The sequence below is a fragment of the Panthera uncia genome (genome assembly GCF_023721935.1).
Source record: "Panthera uncia isolate 11264 chromosome B2 unlocalized genomic scaffold, Puncia_PCG_1.0 HiC_scaffold_24, whole genome shotgun sequence".
NCBI lineage: Eukaryota > Metazoa > Chordata > Mammalia > Carnivora > Felidae > Panthera > Panthera uncia.
In genome coordinates this window covers 66,483,993-66,504,196 of record NW_026057580.1, presented here as the reverse complement: position 1 = coordinate 66,504,196, position 20,204 = coordinate 66,483,993, and the positions used below count along the sequence as shown (strand labels likewise).

The following is a 20,204-nucleotide window of genomic DNA, read 5'->3' as shown; positions in this document are numbered from 1 at the left end:
TGCTTTGGAGCCTCCTATAATTTGTATTAGAATATAATCCATTGATCCTTGAATTTTAAGAATCTTCTATTCATCTATACTTTAAAGGTTTTCTAAAGGTGATATCATTTAAGTATGTGAAAGTATATCTCCTCCCATACAAAAGTTACATATAAGTGAAATAATACAGGTATATTTAGAGTTTGGAATGTTTTCCTTTACCGTCTCCCTCAACTTCATTTCTTTGTTAGAGATAATCACTGCTAAGTTTGGTGTTCTCCCTTTCAGATATTTTTCTATGGATTATGTTTACATACACACTTTACAAAAATGTGGTCTTTCTATCATTCTGTGACTTCTTTTGCTTCCTATGTTGGAGATACACCTCATTTTTAAAAACAGCTGCATAATATGTCAATATGGAAATACCATAAAGTTTATGATTTTACTGTTACTTTTGTGACTGGTGGTTTTCTTTCTGATCTTACAGTTCCTGAGTCCCATAGTGAGACTAATAATTAACCTGTCTTGCCTTCTTCATAGGTTTATTATGTGAGGATCCAGCTGTATGGAGTCATGTGAATGAAAGTAGTATATCAACTGTAAAATTGTCCTGCACTTATCAAATATTTATTGAATCCATACTGCGTGTCAGGAACCAGCTTGTTGCTTTTATAGTGATGGGTTGTTTCGTTTCTGTTTCGTGTTCAGTTTCTAGCTGAAACTTAAATGGTTTAATCATATATATGTAGTGAGGTGGGTTGGTGTTTAGGTGTTGGGCAGTATAAATACTTGCTAAATAATTTGAAATAAGTAACAAAGGCATTTGTTCTAAAGCTCAGGTATTGTTATTGGTTTTATGAACGCTTAGGAAATTTGACCGTAACATATTCTGCATTAGACTTAATATTTATTGTGGTTTTGATGCTTTATTTATTGTTTAATTTTATTTGTGTTTTAGGGCTCTTGGTGGTATCGCTCAATACGCTATAGTGGAGACCAGATTCTAATACGCACAACACAGATTTATACATACTTTGTTTATAAAACCCGAAATATGGATATGAAACGTGAGTAAATTTAAGTATCTGTGATAGTAGATTATTTTCTGAGTCATTTATTTGGAGTTGATACATACTCCACTGGAAACCTTTTATTTCACAGTTTTATACTCAGTTCATATAACTAAAGCTGGAGGAAAGTGGCTGGTACCCTTTATCACATGTATTTCTATTATTTCCATTTACTCAGCTATATATGTTTTTTACCCTACAAATTGTATGGTAAAGCTTCATGTGGGTTAACTTTGTAATAATACTAGCTAATATTTCTTGAGTATTTGTTGTATGCCTGGCATTACTATGGATTATGTAGATATTAACTCATTTAATCTTTACTGTTTTTAAGCACATTTGATAGATGGGGAAACTGAGCTTAAGGAAATATTAAGTGGTAGAGTCAGGATCGAACTCAAGCAGTCCGGTTCCCAAGTCTTAAATCGGTACATTACACTGTATTAATCTCAGTAAAATAAGTCAGGTCTTGGGTGTGCTGAAAGAAAACTGTCAGGATATTTCATTCCCAGAGTCTTATTTCAGAATTTCTTTTTAGCAAAAAAAAAAGTTCCATTTAAGATACTTTCTTTGATTCCATAAAGCTAACACTGTAAATTTTATCCTTGGAGTATGTAGTGTTTGTTGCCTTTCAGAATCTCTGCTCAGCAGAAATCATAGACCTGTCATAGACAAGCCCTGCTTCTCTTCCTTGGGGGAAAAAAAAGAGATGATACACGTTTTAAAGTTTTAAATTGTGTCTCACTGGAGAATACATTTTTGTTCCAAAACCTAAATGGACTTGTCTGTACTTTGGATTTGCCAATTTAACTAATTTTTTTGGTAATGAGAAAGAGACTCCTCAGGGTCATGTGACTGTGTGAACAGATTTTTTATTTCTGAGAAATGAGCAGATCTTTTATTTCTGAGGAATGAGTGAGTTACTCTCCCTTATGCACACATGTCATTCTTCCTTATGTTGGATTGAAATATTAATATGGAAACTTAGCCCCTTATGAAAATGTTTCATGTTTATAATGTCTTTTAACGTGTTTTTTGCATCAGTGAACTTGATTTCTGTTTTATTCCTGAGTGTGGTACTTAGCCTTATACAGTACTATCAGAAAAGCATTTTTTAGCTGGTGGGCTTGATTATATATCCTTGGTTACTTTAGTGTTGGTATCGTTTACATAGTTGTCTCAGGAATAGTTGTTTTCATGAAAACATTTGATAGCGGTACCTTACACATATTACTGTGCTTACTGTGTGTCAGGCACATTGGGAGAAACTGAGACCCATAGAAAGGTGAAGAATATTGTCCTACATCATTTAGTTAGGGAGTGAAAACTCCAGGGTCTATGCCCTTAAGCTCTACATTGTCCTGCTTTTAGTGAGCACATTGTATGTATTTTCTGCTGGAAGGTGAGATTGATGACTATAGGTGACTATAGTGCCGGTCATTAAAAAGCTTGAATAGGGACGCCTGGGTGATTCACAGTTGGTTAAGGCTCTGACTCTTGATTTCAGCTGAGGTCGTGATCTCATGGTTCCTGAGTTCGAGCCCTGCACTGGGCTCTGTGCTGACAGTGTGGAGCTTGTTTGGGATTCTTTCTCTCTCCCTCTCTCTCTGCTCCTCTCTTGCTTGTTCTCAAAATAAGTAAATTTTAAAAAAATTATTTAAAAAAATAAGGAGCTTGTATAGACTAACAAATAATGCTCATAGTGTATGTAGCTGCAAATCATGTGTATTTCAAAGAACATGTCCCGCAAACCCTTCAGGGTTCCATGATAAAAATTTCTGTAAATTATAGAGTATTTCAGTTTACTTAAGGTTCTGAGAAGTCATCAAGTGAAGAAACCTAAAACTCTTTTAACTCATTGTTTCTCAGTCTTGTTTAACCATAGAGCCCCCTTTGTTCACATAATAGTTATTAACATCGTATGGGATACTTCATAATTACTCTGTAGAAAGTTTCTGTGGAACACATGCTTAAATCTAGAAACGGATGCTATTTGAAGTGATTTTAATGCATCCAGTTGCTTTGGGGCCCTTAATGTATGTTTCTATTCACTTGTGATAAGTAATACTGTACACTTTTAAAAAAGTGAAATGTTTCTTTTTTGTTGGAGAAATGAGTACTTAGTATTGGAGTTCAGATGATTTTTAGCTTTTTGCGCAATTGGAAAACTGCCTCACTCTACATTAATAAAGTATCCTAGGAGAGGAAATTAATAGATGAGCAAGTTTATTTGTTTACCTTTATATTTCTTTTGTTTTCTTAGGTCTTATCATGGTTTTGGCTGGAGCCTCTGAATTTGATCCTCAGTATAACAAAGATGCCACAAGCAGACCAACAGATAATATTCTAATACCTCAGGTTAGACCTGTCTCCTAAATTCCTTGATATAATAAGCATTTAGGTATTAAAGTTAATGCTTTTCAGTATATAGATATTTTTAATAATTATTTTATTTACTCTAGCTAATCAGAGAAATTGGCAGCATTAATTTAAAGAAGAATGAGCCTCCACTTACCTGCCCATATAGCCTGAAAGCCAGAGTTCTTTTACTGTCTCATCTTGCTAGAATGAAAATTCCTGAGACCCTTGAAGAAGGTATTTATGAATTCTAATATCTGCACGGTTTTAATGGTACAAAAGCAACGGATTTAATTAGACTTCATGGTGCAATGTTTTTGTTGCTGTTCTTTTTTGCTCAATCAAATAATTGCTCAAGGATCTTTTAAAAAGAAATCTTTATGCTACATAATTACTTCACAGATATTTTGAAGGTCTAAGTCCGATATTTTGGCAAATGTTAAAATTTAGTATTTCAAGGTGAGAGAATACTCTGAAAAATGTTTAGTCAGTTGCAGATTATACAAAAATTCCTAGTGACTTTTTAAAAAGATTTTATAAGCTTTTGGGGGGAAGAAAAAATGGATTTCATAATCAGTACCTCAGTCAGTTCCACAACTACCACCACCACTTCCAGCTGTGGTTGCTGATAAAGTGTTTAATCTTTATTTAAAGCTTCCTAAGTATTTGCAGCCACCTGTCTATTTAAAAGAGAAGCAGTGGGGCACCTGGGTGGCTCAGTCGGTTATGCATCCAACTTTGGCTCAGGTCATGATCTTGTGGTTCATGAGTTCAAGCCCCGTGTCAGGCTCTGCTGACAGCTCAGAGTCTAGAGCCTACTTTGGATTCTGTGTCTCCCTCTCTCTCTGACCCTTCCCCGCTCTTGCTCTCTCTCTCTCTTGCTCTCTCTCTCTCAGGGAGTGAATAAACATAAAAAAAAATAAAAATAAATAAAAGTAGTGGATTGGGACAGTGGTGTTTCCAGGAATACCATGAATTTGTCATTTTTTTTTTTTTTTTTTTACTTGCATGATTTCATTTGAAGTTTTAAAAGAAAGTTATTATCCTTCAGGAATAAGTGTTCTTTCTGAATGAAGCTCCTCCTCTGCCATTTTTAAGCCAATAATATAATCAAATGCCTTTGAAAACTAGGCCAATTGATGATCAGTGGTTGATGATAAGATAGGATACTTAAGATGGAATGAAGGATCTCTATTTAGGCATTGTTATTGGAGTTGCAAGTTTACCGGTAATTCTAATGTTCCTAATGTTCTGTACAGATACAAAACCATCTCCCTTTTTACCAGTTATCTATGAAACAGGGAACAGATATTTTTTTAGGTTGAGTACCAACCCCATGGATGATCTTAACAGTTAACTATTAGGTGCAGTAAAAATGACTCTGTCTCGTTCCTTTTCCTTCCCCTCTTTATCATCCCCTCTCCTCTTTCTGCATGGAACTGACATTCACTATCAATCTTAGTCTTTGGACTTATTCATAGTTACAGAAACTTAGGTATACAAGAAGAAAATTTTTAAGGTTCCTAAATATAGTAAGATTAGAATTAAGTTTAAGACTATTCCCTCCAAACAAGGGAGTTAACTTACAAAGCACAACACTTGTAATATTAAAAATTTGAAACATCATATCTGAGCTAGAATTTTCTGACTGATTTTTGACAGTGCTGCTTAGGAGAAACTTCAGCCTGCAAAATTCTTATTAGGTCGTGTGTGAAATATTTGTGGGACAACTTAAATTTAGTGTTAGTCTTGGACTGTAGATGATAAAGATGTTATAATTGTAAAAGTAGAATGATTCGTTTCAGGTTTTGTCTTGTTTTGCAGATCAGCAGTTTATGTTGAAAAAATGCCCTGCCCTACTTCAAGAAATGGTTAATGTAATCTGCCAACTAATAATAATGGCCCGAAGCCGTGAAGGTGAGGTGGAAATGTAATTAATTATGTTGTACTTTTTCTTGCAAGCATATGCAGATTACACTTCATAGTTCTAAGATTTATGAGTACCTACAGTAATTCTGCCCGTAGGTTGAGTCAGCTTTCCCACTTTTGTTCATGGTTTTTCTTACTTCTTTCCTATATTTTCCATTATGTAAAGTCTTTATCACAACTCATGTTTTTGAATTTATTTATTGTTTTATTGTTTGTTATCACGTATTGTTTGCAAATATTTAATATGCCTCTTCTCTCCTTTGAATACTTTTAGAGTTACGTTATTCTGTATTTTAACAGTGAGTTTGAAATAATTCTTTAAGTGACGTAACGATGATTTATCTGATATGTAGTGTTTTTCACATGAAGGGAAAAAAAGTGAGGGGGAAGAAAAAGAATGAGGGAGTTTGTGGTCAGTAATGGAAAGGGAGACTCTTAGGAAAGGAGATAATGGTTGTGGTTTGTTGTTATGGCGGATGTCAGTTCTTGGCATGGTGTCAGTATTTGATACTGATAATTTGCTATTTGTGGAAGTGATGCAAAGAATTTTTCTGTTAAATCAGTGCTTCTTGCTGGATAATGATTATTGCATTTGAACAAGTTTGTGTATTTTTGGTATCTTATAACTTTTAAAGGAAAGTCAGCACTGTGATCTTAAGATATGAGGTGTTAAGGATAGTCTCATGTATCATGTTATTGTGATGAATTGTATACTCCTGAACGTATAAAAAGTCCAGCCTTGTTTTTTCTTTTCCTCCTGTTCTTTCTAAGAAAGGGAGTTTCGTGCTCCAACTTTGGCATCCCTAGAAAACTGCATGAAGCTTTCCCAGATGGCTGTGCAAGGCCTTCAGCAGTTTAAGTCTCCCCTTCTGCAGCTGCCTCACATTGAAGAGGACAATCTTAGAAGGGTTTCTAATCATAAAAAGGTAATTCTTTGCCACTTTAAAATCTGTTTTACGCAGTTTGTTATGTTACTTAAATAACAAGAAAAGTGTTCTAAAAGTTTTTATTACGAATTTCTTAGATTTAGAATATCTTAAACACTCCAAAACTATCCCTCAAGTGGTTCTGTTAACAATTTCTTGATTAGGTAGGTGTTGTATAATCTTTTACCTACTGTAAGTTATTTTACTACTTTGGGATCCAATACATTTTAGCAATTAGCACTTTATTCCTTATATTATGTTACCAGAAATAAATATACAAAGTAGAAGTGCAGTGTATGCTTTCCAGTCATTAATACCTGGCTTAAAGGTTGGGCAATGGTTTATCGGTTGAATAGGAACAAAAAAATTAAGTTTTCAAAAAATAAGTAGATCAAATAAAGATGCTTCTTATTTAGAAAATGCAGTCTGTAGTAAAGATCCAACAATGAATCTTAAGATATAGCAAAAATATGTATAAATGAAAAAACTTGGAAATACAAGAAAAAAACTAAAATTATAATTCTGATAGGAGATTTTAAATATTGCTTTGTATACACTAGACAAAATGGGCAGAAGACAGACATTGGATTTGATGGTATTTTTTTTAATGTTTATTAGTTTTGAGAGAGAGAAAGACAGAGACCAAGCAAGAAAGGGGCAGAGAGAGAGGGAGGCACAGAATTGGAAGCAGGCAGAGCCCGATGCGGGGCTCGAACTCACAGACTGTGAGATCATGACCTGAGTTGTAGTCGGCCGCCCAACCGACTGAGCCACCCAGGTGCCCCTGGATTTGATAATATATTAAGGTAGAACTAATGTATGTTAGAAATTTGCATTTGAGTTTTCTGTCCTTTCAGGTAATTGTATTGCAATTATAAATTTGTTCACTTAAAACAAAAAATTTTTTTTAATCTTTATTTTTGAGAGAGAGAGAGACAGAGCATGAGCAGGGGAGGGACAGAGAGTGAGGGAGACACAGAATCTGAAGTAGGCTTCAGGCTCTGAGCTGTCAACACAGAGCCCGACAAGGGGCTCGAGCTCACGGACCACAAGATCATGACCTGAGCCGAAGTTGGACACTTAACCGACTGAGCCATGCAGGTGCCCTGATTTGTTCACGTTTCTAATCGAAAACTTTGTAATAGAAAAGTGGACATTCCACACACCTCACGATCTAATCCCTGTCTGCGAAAGTAAAAATTAACTAGCACCAAATGGCTGGAAATTAACACTCTCCTAAGTATCCCTTTAGCCCAGATGGATATTAGTGCAGTAACAGCTATATTTAGAGAACAACAAAAATGAGAAAATTGCATAGTAAAACCATAAGGATGCAGCTGCACTTGGAGATAAATTCATACTCTTAAAGGTTTTTATCATTAAAATTGAAAATATGGGTCAGCAAACTGAGCATAGAAGATGACAATCATTCTTGCTTGGGTCTCAAGAGTCTATAAATGTTACTGTCTTTTCCTCCTAACTTTATTCTAAAGTTGTATTGTTTGCTTTGAAATGTGTATGTAGATCTTCCTCAGCTTATAGTGGGGTTACATCCTCATAAAGCTATCGATTGTAAGTTGAAAATATCCTAAGTCAAAAATGCATTGAATACATCTAACCTACCAAATACAATAGCTTAGCCTAGCCTACCTTAAATGTGCTCAGAACACTTACATTAACCTACGCTTGGGCAAAATCATCTAACACAAAGCCTGTTTTATAGTAAAGTGTTGAATATCTGTCTCATACAATTTATTGAATACTGAACGTGAAAAACAGAGTGGTTCTAAGTGTATGGATTGTTTACTCTTGTGAGCACGTGCTGACTGGGAGCTACTGCTCACTGCTGCTGCCCAGCATCATGATGATATTGTATTAAATATCACTAGTCCTAGACAAGATCAAAACTCAAGAGTATGGTTTCTACTGAATGCATATTGCTTTGGCAGCGTTGTAAAGTTTAAAAGCTTTAAGTAGAACCATTGTAAGTTGGGGACCCTGTGTAATCTTAACATTTTTTAAAAAGTTGTTGGATTTTGTTTTAGTAAACATGCTAATTTTCCTTTTGTGAAAAATTCTATGACTTTAGGATTTATTTTCTTTCTTCTTCTCTCTTTTAAAATTCAGTACAAAATTAAGACTATCCAAGATTTGGTGAGTTTAAAAGAATCAGATCGTCACAATCTACTGCACTTCCTTGAAGATGAAAAATATGAGGAGGTTATGGCTGTCCTTGGGAGTTTCCCATATGTGACTATGGACATAAAATCACAGGGTAAGTGGGAGGTTTCCGTGTTGAACATTGTTTCCCTTTTGATAGACTGGCTCCTGTTTATTTGGTTTAAGGTTCTCAAAACATTTAATATCATAATGTGTAACTAGACTTTCCAGAACTGTGGTTTACATGTCACATTTGCTGTGATAGAATATGATGTATGCTTAATAGTTTTGAGAACACTGATATAATCCTCTAGAATCTTACTTTTATGATCCTCAGAATGGGATTAAGCTTGAGGACTCTCTGTTCTGTAGTTCAAGTTTTAGGAATATCTTACCTTTTTAAAGAATGAAGGATTTTCAGATGCAGTGAAAGATCTTTGAAATACATATATTGTTAGTATGAAAGAAATACCTGCTTAGTTCTAAAATTCATTTTAAGCCCAATTTACTTATGTTAAATAAACCTTGGAAATTACCGTGTTCTGTGCCACATTTCATGTGTTTTTCTCATCCTGTCTCTATGTTTATGTCTGTTGGGATGAAAATATAGAGATTATTTTTCTACCTACACAGTTGGCCAGTGAGTGTCCATTATAATAGTTGAATAATAGTATTTTACAATGGTGACAGAATTAAGAGATTATCTGCTCCATTCCTTCATTGTAACATTATTCTGAGTTTTGACATTTACTAAGTTACTGTTGTGAGAACATTTTTGTGGGACCAAAAATACAAGGATGTGTTAGGGGTGGTTTCTGTCTGTAAGGGGTTTATAGTCTAGTTGAGGAAAGAGGATATAAACATAGGATTAAAACCAAGGAATCATAAAGCAAGTGTGAAATGAATGACACGGACGTTGTGTCATTCATGCATTCAGCAACTATTGAGTGCCACTCATTTATCTGGGTGTTGGGGAAGCAGTGGTGAGTTAGACAAAGCCTCTACCTTCCTAAGTTTGCATTCTAATGGAATTGAAAAGAGATAAATGACTCTCAAAGATTGGGGTGTTTGAGAAAGTAAGGTAAAACTGCAGTCTGGTTTCAAATCGGCTGGAGTGTAGGATACATGTAGGGAGTGCTTTGGTGAAGAGTTCGGATTTCCTTATGGGTTTGTGAGTCTTCAAACACTTAAAAACAGTAAAAGTTTCATTTAGGACCAATTTAAGTCAGAAACTATGCAGGTAAAAAAAGAAAATAGAAACTATTCAAGTAAAATCCAATTTGGGACTTAGGAGATAACTCTGATAATAATCAAGAGCTATAAAAAGTACATGCTGCTTAGAAAAATGAATGTCAGATTTTCTCGTTAGAAGTAAGAATATTCAACCTCATTGGGAAACTTCATGATGTATTTCATTCAATAGCCTCTTGTATAGACAATTTACTGTATTTTCACAGTGCTATCCCAATGTGTAATATGAGAAATATAGTTAATGGAGGGAGAGGAGAAGCAGTTTAGAAGCAGGAAAGGGGCATCTGCATTATCTAGTGCTGGAGATGGTGGATCTCTCTCCCACATTGCCTAGAGGCTGTATAGAATCACCTGTAGGCTTTTTCTTCACCGTAAAGCATCAAATGGCCGGTAGATACAGTTATAGCTATTAACTCGTGTGCAGTGCTCATGCACATACAACTGTGCCGTGTTGATGAATGTGTAGCCCAGATTTGATAATGGAAAGATAATGGAGACTTCCAGATTGAAGAAAGGATATTGTATCCTTCTTGATGCCTAGCTGTTGCACCTCACAGCCAGTAATTGAAGAGAGATAGTGATAGTTTGTTAGAGGCCATTCTTTTCCAACTGGTAGTGTGTTAATGTAGGCCACAACAGAGTATGCTAATCTACATCTATGTAGAATAAACATAACAAGCTCAGAAAAATCTATAGGCAGAAATACATAGTGAAGAAAACTCTTACAGATAAAACTTGTAGGTGAAATGAATTATTTACATATTTGAATAAGATCTGTTTGATGTTGTAGTAATTTATTTTAACATTTATTTTAATGTTACTAATTTTAATGTTAAGCTTATCTTACTAGCTTTTGGCAATATGTGTGGCAAGTGTAGAGTTTTTTTTTTTGGCAAATGTGGTTTTAAAAAATTAAACAATTGCAAAAACATTGTGAAAACTTTGAAAGGTGTTTTTTAATATAAACAAATCTTGAAAGTTTTTGCCTTAAAAAAATAAATTTAATGTGACTTGGAATACTAGTCCTAATTACCTTATTTCTGACCGGCAGGCTGGCATTGATGATATAGTTAAAGTCTTGTGAATACGAGGTTTGCATAGTTTAAGAGAGTAACAGAACCCTTTTTCATATCGGTATGAAAGAAAGGTGTGGTATAGCAGTCCTCACATTATACTTTGTTTAAACACCTGGGTTTGAAACTTGGCAGTGCAAATATAGCCATTATGTGACCTCAGGCATTTAATTTTACGTTAGTTTTGAACGTCAGTTTTTTCTTTTTTTTTTTTAATTATCTTTTTTTATTTTAGAGTGAGTGTGAGTTGGGGCGAGGGCAGAGAGAGAGAGAGAGGCAGGGTCCACGCTCCAGCACAGAGCCCATCGCAGGGCTCAATCCCATGACCCTGGGATCATGACCTGAGCCGAAATCAAGAGTGGGATACTCAGTTGACTGAGCCACCCAGGCGCCCCCTCAGTTTCTTCTTTAAAATGGAAATAATAGTAATGCTTCATAGGGCTATTTTATTTTTTAAATTTTAACTTTTATTTTATTTTATTTTATTTTATTTTATTTTATTTTAGAGAAAGCGAGCGTGGGGGCGGGGAGAGGCAGAGGGAGAGGAGAGGAGAGGAGAGGAGAGAGAGAGGAGAGAGAGGAGAGAAAGAAACAGTCAGTCTTAAAGCAAGCTCCACAGTCAAGCCTGACATGGGGCTTGATCCCACAACCCCGGGATCATGACCTGAGCTGAAATCAAGAGTCAGACGCTCATCTGATTGACCCATGCAGCTGCCCCTTCATAGGGCCATTTTAAAGATTAAATAAGTACATTGTTGAAAGCATCTAGTGGAGCATTTTATACAGAATAGACAAATTATTTTTTATTGAGTAAGTTTAAAATGTGTACATGAAATACTGAAGTACCAAATTGAATTTTATTTTTTTACTTTCATCTTCTAGTATTGGATGATGAAGATAGCAACAACATCACAGTAGGATCCCTAGTTACAGTGTTGGTTAAATTGACAAGGCAAACAATGGCAGTAAGTAATTTCTTACTTTTATTCTTTAAGAATTACATGTTAAAAAAAGAGTTATGTGTTAAGTAGTGAAGGGGAATAGGAGGTATAGGCTTCCCCAGTTATGGAATAAATCATGGGATTCAAGGTACAGCATAGGGAATATAGTTAAAGGCATTGTTAATGGTCTTATGTGGTGACATAGCATAATGCATAGAGTTGTTGAATCACTATGTAGTATGCCTGAAACTAATGTAACATTGTGTATCAACTATACTGCAGTGAAAAAAGGGGGAGAGAGTTGTATGTTAAAGTTCTTTTATTTATTTTCTCATTTTAAGTCATGTATTCTTAAAGTCAAAACTATTGTAGTCGTAAAATCTAATTTTGCAAGTCCTTTTAGCTGTTTTGACATTTTAAATAAATTTTCAGTTTTTCACATCAGTTTTTACATACAAAAAAACCCTTGGAGGGGCGCCTGGGTGGCGCAGTCGGTTAAGCGTCCGACTTCAGCCAGGTCACGATCTCGCGGTCTGTGAGTTCGAGCCCCGCGTCAGGCTCTGGGCTGATGGCTCGGAGCCTGGAGCCTGTTTCCGATTCTGTGTCTCCCTCTCTCTCTGCCCCTCCCCCGTTCATGCTCTGTCTCTCTCTGTCCCAAAAATAAATAAAAAAACGTTGAAAAAAAAAAATTTTATAAAAAAAAAAAAAACCCTTGGAAAATAGGTTAATTCTTCATGTGATGATTTGTTAATTCCCTGTAAAACATAATAACAAGGCAATGTGCATATAGTATTTAAACTGTAAAGTTTTATACAAAGATTAATTATTGATTACTGTTGAGAATTTCTTTACCTATTCTTTAGTCAATTCCTTTTTTTTTTTTTTTTTTTTAACATTTATTTATTTTTGAGACAGAGAGAGACAGAGCATGAATGGGGGAGGGTCAGAGAGAGAGGGAGACACAGAATCTGAAACAGGCTCCAGGCTCTGAGTTGACAGCACAGAGCCCGACGCGGGGCTCGAACTCATGGACCGTGAGATCATGACCTGAGCTGAAGTCGGCTGCTCAACCGACTGAGCCACCCAGGTGCCCCTGTTTAGTCAATTCTTTAGAGAATTTACTCTCAATTTTTTTATTTTAAAAAATGTTAAATTACAGTGAAAACATTTTTTTTTCTAATTATGTGAAAAATTCATGCTGTCTGGGGAAAAAAGTTCAGGCGATGTAGAAAAGTAGAAGAAATTAAAATGACCTAAAGTCCTACCACCCTGAAATTATTGATTTTGAAGCGCATCACTGTAGATACCCTAATGCATGAATAACTGTGGGGCTAAATGATGTTTTTACTATCATGGATTCCTTCTCTAACCCACCTTCCTCAGGAAAGCCCTTGTCAGCCCCAGACCAGAATTTAGTCTTCTGTATATCTTTTCATGTCTTTCTTCATGCTCATATTTACTCTCTGGACCTTTACAGTTGTATGTGTATATACATACTGGTACCTTTCTCATTCCTTTTCATTAAATCCAGTCACATTGTATATGTTTCCTGTATCTTGTTTTTCTGTTTCTATTACAAATTTGCGTTACCTCCCAGGTTAGAACTTGTTTTTGATTGTACTATTTCAACTCTACTTATTCACCTAATGGCAGATCTCAGCCTGTTCTACTCTGGGGTCTGTGAACATCTGTAGGAAACCTAGTATGCATTTAAACACCGTGTGTAAAATTTCTAATGGGGTGTCTGGGTGGCTCAGTTGGTGAAGCGTCTGACTTCAGCTCAGGTCATGATTTCGTGGTTTGTGGGTTGAAGCCCCCCCCGTTGGGCTCTGTGCTGACAGTTCAGAGCCTGGAGCCTGCTTCAGATTCTGTGTCTCCCTCTCTCTCTGTCCCTGCCACGCTCACACTCTGTCTCTCTGTCTCTGTCTCTGTCTCTCTCTCAAAAAAACAAACAAAAACGTCTGTTAGGAAAAGCATATTTTGTAGTAGGATATATCAAATTAAAGATGTTGGTTTTATGGTAGCAGGTGGTAAGGAAACGTGTGTCATGGACTCTGGATGAGACGTGCCCTCTGGGAGAAGAGGAAATTCTAAGCCAGTGGCTAGGATTGGGTTAGAATCCAAATTTATACTACCCTCATGCTTTGGAATTCCCAGCCTGAAAAACGAGCAAAAGTTGGCCTTGAACTGTTGAACTTCTGGGATAATTGGTAGAAGAAAAAGCAAAATTTCCCTGGAAGAAGGGAAAGAATCAACCATTTATCTTCCAGTTCTTGTATGAGCAGTACCTGAGAGTAATTTAAGTATTAGAATCTAGCTAAAAAATGAAGAAATGGAAAAAAAAATGATGAAGCAGAGATGATAGAATTAGACAAGGGGCTGGCACACTTTTTCTATAAAGGTCCAATTAATAAACGTTTTAGATTTTATAGGCCACAGTTTCTGTAGCAACTACTGAATTCACAAATGGGCATGGTTGAGTTCTAATAAAACTTTATTTAAAAATGAGGCAATGGGCCATAGTTTGCGGACCCCTGAATTAGGCTAATAGTTTAGAGCCCAAGTTATCATTGTTTTTATTTGTTAGCTTTAGTAATTCCAAGGAGTTTATAAATACAATGAACATCACTTACTGTCTTCTAGTATAGATTCTCACTGAAATCTTACTGGAATTTAAATCCCAAATTTATGGCTTTTGTACTGATCCTAAGTGGATTATATAGTGGATATGTCTTTAGGTTATATGGGTTTTTTTGGTGTTCCACTTCTTAGTCATTTAATTAAATTATTTAAACTTTTTTTCTAAGTTTTTGTTTGTTTGTTTGTTTAAGGAGACTCTATCCCCAGTGTGGCACTTGAGCTTATGACCCTGAGATCAAGAGTCGCACTCTCTACCGATGCAGCCAGCCAGGCGCCCCTCCTTAGTTACTCTAAACTGTGGAATATTTTTTACTTTATAATGAGTTTACATATCTTATAAGGCATTGCATTTATAAACTTAAGTAGACTGTACTTCTCAAATGTATTCAAGACAGATGTGAGATATTTTAGAAGGTAACTTCCAAAGTGTAAATTAGTAATTGCTAAATTTGTACACATCATTTAGTAATTGGTAAAAATCTCCTGTTCTTCCTTCACCCACCAATTGTCACCAGTTAAAAAACGTATTGGTCATCTATTTTGAAAGACTGCTTTGTTTATCTGAAAGATAAATGTAAGTTGATAGAGATATTTTTCTTCTCTCTACCTCCAGGAAGTATTTGAAAAGGAACAGTCCATCTGTGCTGCAGAGGAACAGCCGGCAGAAGATGGGGTAAAAACTTGATTTTTCTTACCTATCTTTCCTGGTGAAGGAAATGTTTTGTTTAGTTCTGATTGATTTATATTGCTGTGGGAGAGTGATTCAGTTTATGAAAACATTTAGTTTAGCCATTTTTATCTAAAAATTACTATTGACTCCCAAATGAAACTATTGTTATAACTTCTGAGTGTGTATGTATGTTGTGATTTACAGCAGGGTGATACTAACAAGAATAGGACAAAAGGAGGATGGCAACAGAAGAGTAAAGGACCTAAGAAAGCTGCTAAATCGAAAAAAAAGAAACCTTTAAAAAAAAAACCTACACCTGTGTCCTTACCACAATCAAAGCAACAGAAACAAAAGCAGGCAAATGGAGTTGTTGGGAGTGTAAGTTAATACTGTTATTATCATTATCTTTATTTTCATGTAACTTATACTAAAATGTTCAAATCCTATGTGTATAGCTCCTGAAATTTTACATATATGTGTATGCATGATACCCAGATTAAGATGGAAAACTTTAACACCCTAGAAAACTTGCTTATGCCCCTTCTCAAAGATCCCTCCCTTTACCTCCATACCTTCCTGTTCTGGCTCTTATTACCATAGATTAGTTTTGTCTATCTTTTTTTTAATGTTTGTTTATTTTTGAGAGAGAGAGAGAGAGAGAGAGAGCATACGTGCCCAAGCACAAGTGGGGTAGGGGCAGAGAGAGGGGGACAGAGGATCCGAAGCAGGCTCTGCATTGACAGCAGAGAGCCCGACGTGGGGCTTGAACTCACAAACTGTGAGATTATGACTTGAGCTGAAGTCAGGCACTTACCCAGCTGAGCCACCCAGGTGCCCCAGTTTTGCCTATTCTTAAGCTTGATATAATTGGAAATGTTTGCTTTCATTCAGCATTATGTCCGTGACATTCATCTGTGTTGTGGATAGCACCTGTTCATTCTTTGTGTGTATGTGATATTCCATTTTTTGAATATACTACAATTTATCTATCTTTGGTTGGTGAACATTTGGGTTGTTTCTAGTTTTTGCCTGTTATGAGTAAAAGTGCTGTGTTCATTCATGCACATGTCATTTTGTGGACATTCATTTTTCTTGGGTATGTGGAATCTAGCATTGGAATTGCTGGGTCACAAATAGGCGTATGTTGAGTTTGTTGAAAAGAGCCTATTTTCCAAAGTTGTACTATTCTATGCTCATACTAGCAAAACCTGAGTCCAGTTCTTCCACATCCTCACTAATATGTAGTTCTACCATTCTTTTTCATTTTAACCACAATGGTGGATTTGTAGCGGTATCTCTGTGTGGTTTTTATTTGTTATTTACTTGATAAATAATGATAATGAGCATCTTTTCATATATTTACTAGCCATTTGGATATCCTCTTTTTTTGTTGGGTTGTCTTATGGATTTGTAGGGTTCCCTTTATATATTCTGGGTATGAGTCCTCTTTACTCTCTTAGTGGTAGCTTTTGATGGTACTTAATTTTAAGGAAGTCTGTTTTATCAATTTTATGGTTAGTGTTTTTGTTTCTTGTTGAAGACATTTCTGCCTGTCACAAGAACCTGGAGATATTTTTCTGTTTTCTCCTAGAAATATTATTTTACTTACTATATTTAGCTTAGATACATCTTGACTTAATTATTGTGAATAGTGTGAGATAGGGATTATGGACCACTTATTCTAGCACCACTTATTGACAAGATCATCCTTTTCTCAGAATTGCAGTGATGGTTTGTCATAAAACAAGCGACCATAACGATGTTTGTGCAGATCTGTTTATGGACTCACTAGACCATTCCATTGATTATTTGTCTATTCTTGTTCTAAACCACATGGTCTTAATTATGATGAGTTTATATTAAGTTTTGAAATATGTTAGTGTAAGTTCTCAAACTCTTCTTTAAAATTGTCTTGCTTATTTTAGGTTCTTTGCATTTCCCTCAACATTTTTAAAATAAGCTTGGCAGTTTCCACCAAAAAAAGCTCCTGGAGTTTAGATGAGGATTGCATTGAATCTGTGCTTCAGTGTAGGGAGAATTCACATGAACAATATTGAGTCTTCTTATTCATAATTATGGTTTATCTTTATTAATTTGGATCTTCCTTAATTTTTTCTCAGCAGTGTTTTGTAATTTCCAGTGGCAGAGGTATGGCACATCTTTCATTAGATTTACTTACCCTTCTGCATTTGATACTTTCTGGTGCTGTTGCATATATAACATTTTTAAAAAATCCATTCTTCAGTGTTTATTGCTGGTGTGTAGAGATACAGTTGCGTTCTAAATATTGACCTTGTATCAAGGGGCATACGTTGACAATATGCGCATACCTTGTTTTATTGCACTTCTGTTTATTGCACTCAGCACATACTGCATTTTTTACAGATTGAAGGTTTGTGGCAACCCTGTGTTGAGCAAATCTGTCAGCGCCATTTTTCCAGCAGCATTTGCTCACTTTGTGTTTCTGTCATATTTTGGTAATGCCCTCAATATTTTAAACTTTGTATTATTATTATATTCACTATGGTGATCTGTGATCAGTGATTACAGCTCTCTGGCAGCTCATGTGATAGCATTCGTTAGCAGTATTTTTAATTAAGGCATGCACATGATTTAAGACATAATGCTGTTTGTACACTTAACATTCTGCAGTATAGTATTTCTATGTAATGGGGAACAAAAAAAGTCATTTGACTTGATTGCATTAATCGCTCTACTGTCTGGAACTGAACTTGCAATATCTCCAAGGTATGCTTGTAATTCTAACCATTTGTAGGTACTTTTAAAAAGATTTTCTATGTACACAATCATGCCATCTGGGAATAAAGATAGTTTTACTTTTTTGTTTTTAATCTTTATGCCTCCTTCTCTTCCTTTTCCTTTTTGCCTTACTCTACTAGCTAGAACTTTCAGTGTAATGCTCGTTAGGAATGGGGACAGTGGTCACCCTTATCATCTTGCTTATCTCCAGGAGAAAGGAAACAAACTGTTAAGTATGATGTTAGCTATAGGGTTTTTGTAGATATTCTTTATCAGGTTAAGGAAGTATTCCCTTCTGTTCCCAGTTTGCTGAGAATTTTTATCATGAGCAATACTGAATTTTATTAAATGCCATTTCTCCATTTGTTGAGGTGACTGATTTTTCTCCTTTTTGTAATGTGGTGAGTTATGCTGATGCATTTAAAAATTTTAAGCTATCCTTGCATTCCTGGAACAAATTCATTTGGTCATAACATAGTATCCTTTTTCATATTTATTTGGACTTGATAATATTTTATTTAGGATTCCTACATTTATTTTTATGAGAGAATATTGGTTTACCTTTCTCCCTTCTTGTAATACCCTTGCCAGATTTTGTATCAGGTTTATGTTGGCCTCATTAAACAAGAAGTATTCTTTCTTTCTTTTTCCTGGAAGAGTTTGTCTAAGATTGGATTTGTTATTTGGAAGAATTATCTAGAAAAGCCATCTGGGTTTGGAGTTTTAAAAAGGGTTTAGTTATAGAATCCATTTCTTTAGCAAATTCTACTTTTTTCCGTATATCAATTTTAGTATATTATGGCTTTCAAGAAGCTTGTCCATTTCCTGTAAGTTATCAAATTTATTGACAGTTATTGATAATATCCTTTATTTGTGATGTCCTTTGGATCTGTAGTTATATTTCTTTTATTCCTAATATTAGTAATTTGTATTCTCTTTTTCCTTTCATCAGTCTTGCCTAATGGAAGTCTTGCTGCAGTTGTATTAATCTTTTCAAAGAACCGACTTTTTTTTTTTAATGTTTATTTTATTCTTGAGGGAGAGAGAGCGCACACGTGTGCATGCACACGTTGGGGAGGGGCAGAGAGAGGGAGACAGAGGATTCGAAGCAGGCTCTGTGCTGATAGCAGAGAGCTTGACACTGGGCTCTAACTCACGAACTCTGAGATCATGACCTGAGCCGAAGTCAGACGCCCAACTGACTGAGCCACCCTTAGTGGCTCACCCTCAGTGAGGTGCCCCTCAAAGAACCAACTTTTGGTTTTATTTAGGTTTCTCTTTTGTGTATCTGCCTTCTCTTTAATTGATTTCTGGTCTGTATTATTTACTTTGACTTTTTTTGCATTTAATTTGCTGTTCTCTTTCTTGCTTCTTGAAATGGATTAGTAAGTATCTTGTCTGGGATATTGGCTTTCCTTACTACATTATATTCTATCAGCCATAGAAGATAATACTAAACTGTCAAAGCAGTACTTTTCTATAAACTTCCCATTTCCCCATCCCGAATAAAATATATTGTATGATTGGTGTTTTGAAAGATGAGCCATCTTTGCCATTGTGGTAGTATACTTTGTAAATAAAAATAAAAGTATTTTTTATTTTACAAACAAAAATAAAATAACAGTAGACAAATAAGCCAAATGTTAAAGTCTTTAGTCTGACTACCACATATTTATAAGTAAATGTGTTTATAATTCTCTAAAATTCTGTATGAATAGTGAAATTATAATCTTGAGCCAATTTAATTTTAATGACAAAAAGTTAGCTTCAGGGGCTCCGAATGATATATTCACTGAGGTATTCAAAACTTTTGTGGTTGCTTTTTCCTTTTAGGAAGCTGCAGTAAAGGAAGATGAAGAAGAAGTTTCTGACAAAGGCAGTGATTCTGAAGAAGAAGAAACGAATAGAGAATCCCAGAGTGAAAAAGATGATGGTAGTGACAGAGACTCTGATAGAGAGCAAGATGAAAAACAAAACAAAGATGATGAAGCAGTAAGACTTATAATATTATAAGTTTAAATAATTGGAGTTATATACCTCTGATTGTTTTGGGTTTTGTTGTTTTTTAATTTGTTTTGTTTACTTGTCTTAAATATTATCAGTATATTTTACAGTCATATTATTTTGTAAGAATATTTTTGTGGGATGGTCAGAATTATAAAGAAAAATCATTTCTAACAAGGATTGGACCCCTTAATTTTTTTTTAATTAATTAATTAGTCTATTTATTTATTTTGAGAGAGCACATGCAAACAGGGGAGGAACAGAGAGAGAGAATCCCAGGGAGGTTCTGCGCTGTCAGTGTAAAGCTCTACGCGGAGCTGCATCCCATGAGCCATGAGATTATGACCTGAGTCGAGATCAAGAGTCAGACACTTAACCGACTAAGCTACCCAGGCACCCGGACTTCTTAATTTTCTGAAATCTTTAAGTTGCTAGATAGT

At 35.4% G+C, this 20,204-nt stretch overlaps 1 protein-coding gene across 1 annotated transcript in view; it reads left to right on the top strand.

Annotated features, from left to right (window-relative positions):
* Positions 1–20,204, top strand: part of SEC63 (SEC63 homolog, protein translocation regulator) — a 76,828-nt gene that overhangs the window by 33,346 nt on the left and 23,278 nt on the right. Inside the window, exons 8-17 of the mRNA XM_049654101.1 lie at positions 941–1,049; positions 3,316–3,410; positions 3,515–3,647; positions 5,235–5,327; positions 6,111–6,265; positions 8,393–8,540; positions 11,632–11,714; positions 14,944–15,003; positions 15,205–15,378; positions 19,594–19,752. Of these exons, the coding sequence (XP_049510058.1) occupies positions 941–1,049; positions 3,316–3,410; positions 3,515–3,647; positions 5,235–5,327; positions 6,111–6,265; positions 8,393–8,540; positions 11,632–11,714; positions 14,944–15,003; positions 15,205–15,378; positions 19,594–19,752 (1,209 nt within the window). The remainder of the gene's footprint in view (positions 1–940; positions 1,050–3,315; positions 3,411–3,514; positions 3,648–5,234; positions 5,328–6,110; positions 6,266–8,392; positions 8,541–11,631; positions 11,715–14,943; positions 15,004–15,204; positions 15,379–19,593; positions 19,753–20,204) is intronic.